The sequence below is a fragment of the Nematolebias whitei genome, chromosome 6, assembly GCF_014905685.2.
Source record: "Nematolebias whitei isolate Nwh7 chromosome 6, NemWhi1, whole genome shotgun sequence".
NCBI classification, from domain to species: domain Eukaryota; kingdom Metazoa; phylum Chordata; class Actinopteri; order Cyprinodontiformes; family Rivulidae; genus Nematolebias; species Nematolebias whitei.
In genome coordinates this window covers 45,369,748-45,376,471 of record NC_056503.1, presented here as the reverse complement: position 1 = coordinate 45,376,471, position 6,724 = coordinate 45,369,748, and the positions used below count along the sequence as shown (strand labels likewise).

The 6,724-nt window shown below is 41.3% G+C and overlaps 2 protein-coding genes across 2 annotated transcripts in view; one reads left to right on the top strand and one right to left on the bottom strand.

Moving 5' to 3' along the window:
- supt5h (SPT5 homolog, DSIF elongation factor subunit) overlaps positions 1-803 on the top strand; it is a gene marked incomplete at its 5' end in the record, with an annotated part of 13,216 nt that extends 12,413 nt beyond the window's left edge. The window contains 1 exon segment of the mRNA XM_037678339.1: positions 518-803. Within this exon segment, the coding sequence (XP_037534267.1) occupies positions 518-658 (141 nt within the window).
- A 369-nt stretch (positions 804-1,172) lies between these two features.
- On the bottom strand, positions 1,173-5,676 carry rnaset2l (ribonuclease T2, like). Its single transcript, XM_037678338.1, has 8 exons — positions 5,476-5,676; positions 4,143-4,210; positions 3,982-4,039; positions 3,826-3,893; positions 2,817-2,930; positions 2,700-2,748; positions 2,382-2,456; positions 1,173-1,361 (listed from the first exon to the last, which is right to left on the bottom strand). The coding sequence occupies exons 1-8, from the start codon at positions 5,674-5,676 to the stop codon at positions 1,173-1,175; spliced, it is 822 nt and encodes a 273-aa protein (XP_037534266.1).
- Positions 5,677-6,724: the final 1,048 nt, after the last annotated feature.

Genomic DNA, 6,724 nt, shown 5'->3' with positions numbered 1-6,724 from the left:
TGTAATGATGCGTTCGCTGTCCATTCAACAGTTTGTTGTAATGATGCATTCGCTGTCCATTATACAGTTTATTGTATCGTAATGATGCATTTGCTGTCCATGCAACAGTTTGTTGTAATGATGCGTTTGCTGTCCATTCTACAGTTTGTTGTAATGATGCGTTCACTGTCCATTCTACAGTTTGTTGTAATGATGCGTTCACTGTCCATTCAACAGTTTGTTGTAATGATGCGTTCGCTGTCCGTTATACAGTTTGTTGTAATGATGCGTTCGCTGTCCGTTATACAGTTTATTTTATAGTGATGCGTTCGCTGTCCTTTCTACAGTTTATTGTAGTGATGCGTTCGCTGTCCATTCAACAGTTTGTTGTAATGATGCGTTCGCTGTCCGTTATACAGTTTATTGTATCGTAATGATGCATTCGCTGTCCCATTCTACGGTTTGTCGTAATGATGCATTCGCTGTCAGTTCTACAGTTTAGTGTTGTAATGATGTGTTCGCTGACCCACGTGTGCAGGTGAAGGTGATTTTGGGAGAAGACCGTGAGGCCACAGGGATCCTGTTGAGCATCGACGGAGACGATGGAATCGTCCGTATGGAGCTGGACGACCAGCTGAAGATCCTCAACCTGCGGTTCCTGGGCCGGCTGGAGCACTGAAGGACGGCCGGAGGGACAAGTGACGAGCAGAGGGACAGACTCCCCCTCAGAGAACTGATGAGCTGCAGCTGATGGTCTCCTCTCTGCTTTATTTTTTTACTGTAGTGTTTTAGTGTTTCTGTTCAAATAAAACATGTCGGGAGCTGCTGCAGCTTTTTGTTGTTACTCTTTAATCTGAAACGTTTTCATCTTTGTGCTCATGAACACGTTAAAGCTGGACCAGATGGAGATTAAAGCTTATTTTTATTCCTGTCTTCCCACAAAAAGTTTTATTCAAACGGACAAAAATAGTTGATGAAATTCTGCTTTTATTTCAGCTCAGCATTTTCTGCCTCAAAGTAAAAAAACACAAAAACAAAAGGTCAGATTATAATTTAATGTTTACTTCAAAATCTGATGAAAACCACTTCTGAGGGCTGGGATGGATGATGATGGATGAAGGATCAATGATGGATGGACAGACGTTGGATGGACAGATATGATGGATGGTCAGACATGTTGGATGGAGGGGCAGCTAGCTGCAGGGCCTCCACGGCTGCTGCGGGTTTATGGGTAAATAGTAAAAAGGGACATCTGGGGGACATGGGTGTCCAGTGGACGGGAGCGGTTCTGGGCCCGACCCTGCGGTGTTGCCATGGTGATCGCAGCCGAAGGTCAGATTCTGAGTCAGTCGGACCTTCACCTGATATAGAACCTCTCGGCTCTGAAAAAGAAAAACATTCACTTAAACAGATTATTTGTTTAAAACAAAAAATATTTTGTTCTTCAAAACAAAACTTCATCCTTTATGTTTTACAGTTTGAGGCACTCACTGTTTAATTTGTTTTACAATTTAATCTGGTATATTTACAGTTTAATCTGCACTTTTTACATATAATTTACCTCTTTTTAGAGTTTAAACTGGGATTTTTACAACTTAATCTGCAGTTTTTACATATAATTCACCTCTTTTTGCTGTTTAATCTGGGATTTTTACAACTTAATCTGCAATTTTTTATACATATAATTCACCTCTTTAGAGTTTAAACTGGGATTTTTACAATTTAATCTGTGATTTACAGTTTAATTTGTGGTTTTGACATTTTATCCTCCCGAGCTGTTCACTATTCTGCATTTTTTAACAGTTTAATCTGCATATTTTACAGTTTAAATAATGTGTTCAATGATAATTTTCTCTTTTTTTAACAGTTTAACCTGGGATTTTTACAGTTTTAATCTGTTTCTGCAGATTTTACAGTTTTTAATGTAGGTTTCTGACATTTTACCCTGGGTTTTTCATTGCCAATCTGTGAACTTTATAGATTATTCTGCCTGATTTCTGCACTTTTCACAGTTTAATCTGTAGTTTTGTCATTTTAACCTGAGCTGTTTAATCTGTGCATTTTACTTATGTAGGCTTTTTACAATTTAATTTGGGTGTTTTACAGATTTATCTGCACTTTTAGTTTATTCTGTGCATTTTTTCAGATTATTCTGCACATTTTACAGTTTAATCTACTTAGTTTACAGTTTAGTCTAGTTTTTTTTTACAGTTTACTCTGTAAATGGCATATTAATCTGCATATTTTACAGTTTAATCCTCGTTTACAGTTTTTTTTAGTTCCCTTCAGCTCAGATTTACAACTTTAAGGCTTCTCTGATCAACACGTTGAATTGTCAGAAAACTCGTCACATTTTCTCAGAAACGTATTTCTGGTATAGAAAGAAGAGTCGATGATTTGACCTTTTGATCTTTGACGCACTGGATCTCATGTTTGTCTCCCAGATGTGGAGCCAGGACGTCGTTCACCTCGACAACCTAAACAGAAGGAGGACTTTGAGTTTGGTTGTTTCCAACACCTTCACAGATCAGGTTCAGCTGGAACTCCCATAAAAACTTTGAATTTGGGGTCTTCAACGTGTAGGGGAGTCCCCCCCTCTGATCGCCCCTTAGGGGGAGGCGCGCCCCACACTTTGAAGCTATCCAGTCGTTTTTAGTTGTCTTCTTTGCCTGGTGTGATCTTTGCATTAGTAAACAAAAATAAATAAACGAGGTTGTTACCTTGTAGAGTCGTTCGCAGGATGGCGTGATGCCGGCAGCTTCCAACCAGCTGCAGAACACACACTTTAATTCATTTTTAATTAATGGAGGGCTAACCTCACGGAGCTCGCCACTCACCTGTAGATATCGAAGTGTTGCCGTAATTTCAGGCAAACCTGGAAGTATTTTAGAGGAGAGTTGAATCCTTCGACACATGCTGCACAAACGCCGTGTTTATTCCATTCCTCCTTCCTGTAACAAAGAATAAATCACAGAACGTCACTCGTCTGATGCTGCGGTTCTGCTACAAAAGCTCTGCCCTCTACAGCCGTGGGAAACCGTGACTACAAGAGCTGGGCCTTCAGCTCCAACACAAAGTAGCAACCTGAGAAACACTAACGTTGACACAACAGAATGTATTTAACATGGAATTACAATAACACTTAACATTTACTGTAACCCACAGAACTTACAGTTTCTGCAAAATGTCATGTAATTAAACCAAAACACATCTGTAATATTGATAATTATGTATAACCTTCATTTCAGTTTGAATTTTTCAAATTTACGGCTTCGCCCGTTTAAAAATTACCTGCAGGCGCCCAGAGCTCCTGAACCTCCCACCCCCTCCACATCAGCCTTGTGATTGGCTCATTTTCCTGTCAGTCACTGATCAAACTCATCAGCCTTCACTCGAGGCAGAGAAGTCCTAACCAACGAGCAACTTCCTTCAAACGTGTTTCTGCCCGGAGACCCAAATTTAAAAAGAATCTAATTGGATTTCATTCGTTTTCAGAAAATAAGAAAAAATAGCAACAAAAAAAGAAAAAGGTATAAAAAAAATAAATAAACGTAAAAGAAAATTTAAATGTAACATTTCATGTACTCTGAATACTTAGGCCTTCTCTGAAACTATTGAAGTCCCTGAGGTTTACTCACTGGTATTTACACAAATTACAAAGTTTCTTGCATAAAAAGCTACATGAAAATATATATTTTATATAAAAAAATATTGAATAAAACTTTTAACATAATATTTCATATGTGTTAAATTTGTGGGCCAGCATGGAAAACCCAGAATCTACGCTGCTCTCTACAGACGGAATCAGAAACTACGCGGTCGTCTACACAGCATCATTTGTTGTACCAGAACTGGAAAGAGCTTCTGGATTTTAGTAAAGACGGCCAGTATTCAGTCAGGTTCTGCTTCAGCTCCTGGAAAACATGAACACATCCAATAAATTTGTGTTGAACGTTTGGAGACCAGGTGCGTTTAAGAAAGAAGAGCTGCTTCGTAAACTACCTGGACGTCAGACTGGAACATCTGCCAGCAGCTGCAGCACCTCTGGGCGCCGTCGGGCCTGTGGAACCACAAACAGGATGGAGACGGTTCCTCGTAACAAGAGATCTTTTATTCTGAAAGTGTTGGCGTTGTGTGTGTGTGTGTGTGTGTGAGACACGTACCACAGGCCGTGGATGGTCCAGTCGTTGATGTTTGGAGGAACCTTGCAGTAAGTCTCGTTGCTCAGAGACTGAAGGACAGAGACACTCAGCGTAGTAAAAAAGAAAAGTTTACCACAACTGTCATGTACAGTTTGCACATCAGCTTATTTTAGTTAAGCGTAAAAAGTGAAATATTTCAGTTTGTACACAAACATGTTTACCTTCTTTTTACCCAACATTAGAGCCCGGCCCGGCCTGACCCGGATTAGAGCCAAGCTGGGCCATAATAATGTGTTTAATGTGCGGGCCGGGTCAGTGTCGGGCTTTTGATCGCATCAGCGGACGCGTGCGGCTGACAATCATATTATATGGCAACATGGCTTGCCATACAATCACCTGCCGAATGCGGCCATTTGACCGCGCGCTGACCAGCGTTGAAAGAGTTAAAAAAAAAAAAGTTCAGTTAAAGTAAAGAAAGACATTCAAACAAATGAGACTTCTTTGTTCTTTCCTTTAGAAGGTGGTGGTGTCATTACAAAAGATTCAGCTGCGCTCAGCGGACGCGCGCAGCCGACGACCCAAACAGGTGACATCACAAAAACTCCGACATGTCAGAGCAGGGTCCGTGTCTGAATAATGCAGAATGCAGCAGAAGAAGGGATTTAATGCGCTTTGACGGCCATGAAAGGACAAACACCCCCTCGGCTCTGATCTTCTGCCTCTTCAGCTGCGTGTGTCCGCCAACCGTTAATAACGTTATACGGTACGGACCTGTAATTACTGTTAATTCATCGGGTCAGGTGAGGTTTGGAAATGATGGCTACCGAGCCGGGTCGGATTTTTTTGGGCTCGAATGCAACTCTCTACCCAACATTCACTTTTTAACTCTTTTCTCTGTCAGAATGACATTTTATTGTTTTTCATTTCCTTTTTATTTAATTCACTTTTCTTCACTGTTTTTGTTTCGTCTTTATTTTTTGAACATGTCTCATTTCTTGTAAGTCCTGTCGTTCATTTTATTCTTTTCTTCCATTTCTTTAGATTTTACTTTTTCCCTCCTCTCTTTTCCTTCCTCATCTTTCTTCCGTCAATCATGTGTTTTCTTTACCTCCACTTTTAATTTCTTACTTTCTCCATCTTGTGTCACATTTTCTTTTTCAGTCAAGTCTTTCTTTTTAGATATTGTCTCGTTTTTGTCTCTCTTCTTTTCAAAATTCTGTTTTTCTGTGATTTATACAATTTATATTCGTCATGTCATGAAGATGAATGATTTAACAGTAATTTAAATTTTGATGATGATGATGATGATGATGATGATGAAGGTGAAGATGAAGGTGAGGATTGTGACACCCACCTGGCAGAACCCTCCAGGCCACTGCAGAGTGAACATCAGGCATTTCCAGTTGCAGTTATGTTCATCAAGCAGCTCAGAGCTGAGGCGGCCATGTTTGTAGTTCTCCCAGAGTACTTCCTGTGAGGCGGAGACCCCAGGCAGCAACAGGAAGGAAAGGACAGGACTCAGAGCGAGCAGCAGGGGCAGCACAGAGCAGGACATCTCCTACAGACTGAAGAAAACAGGCTTCTAATATTCGCACGGATCGTTTTAACCTTTAACCTTTAACCTTTAGAGACAGACCAGAGATGAATTCAGTTCTTAAAGTCCCAGGAAGTCCGACTGAAAGGAAATAAAAGATGAACTGATCCTGATCAACAGCTCTCTGCAGCAGGTTGGACCGTTTCAAAACAGGAAACAGACAGAAAAGATGTTTGAGCTCCATCTGAACTGAATCTGAAGGTCTGAAAGAAACCAGGAAACTAAATCCATCAAAGACCTGAACCAGGACCTGAGAAATCCATTAAGAATGTCCAGGGACTGGAGAAAAGTCCAAAGAAAAAGCTTCATGAAGTGTGGAGAACTGTTGGTCCAGAACCACTTTAAGAGTCCAGAACAGTTTGGGTTCTTGAAAGAACTGAAGGACTGGATCAGAACCTTTGGGCCCTGTCCATGTGTGTGTCGGAGAACTGCAGAGTACTCACCTGATGGTTCTGCAGCTCGGTTCTGAGCTGCCGGGCCGTCCTGGCTCTATTTACCGTCTGAAAACCAGGAAGTGAAAGTTTGACTGGTGGTTTTGACAGAGTTCTGGTCCAGAGGGAGTCTCGTTTGCGTCCTCCACCTCAGAGGTTTCATTCTGGATCCAAACGAGGACTTCTGCTTTCACACCTGCTGGGGAGCAGAACCGGGTCAGAACCCAGAAATAAACAAAAACCAGAAACATTTGAATAAAACACATTTTTTACCTTTTAAGTTACAAAATAAATGTTTTGATGCATCACAGTGGAGCAGTGTTTAGAGATGTCGCCTCACAGCCAGAAGGTCACAGGTTTGTCCCCGGTGCCTCTGTGAGGAGTTCACATGTTGTCCCTGTGGGTTTCTCAGGTTTCTTCTCATAGACCAGAAAACTCCATGTTGGGTTCATCTGTAACTCCAACTGTCCCTAGGTATGTTTGTCTCCAGGTGTCCCCGTGGTGGACTTGAGACCAGTCCAGGTATCGCCCTGATGGACTTGAGACAAGTCCAAGTTTCCCGTGATGAACTTGAAATA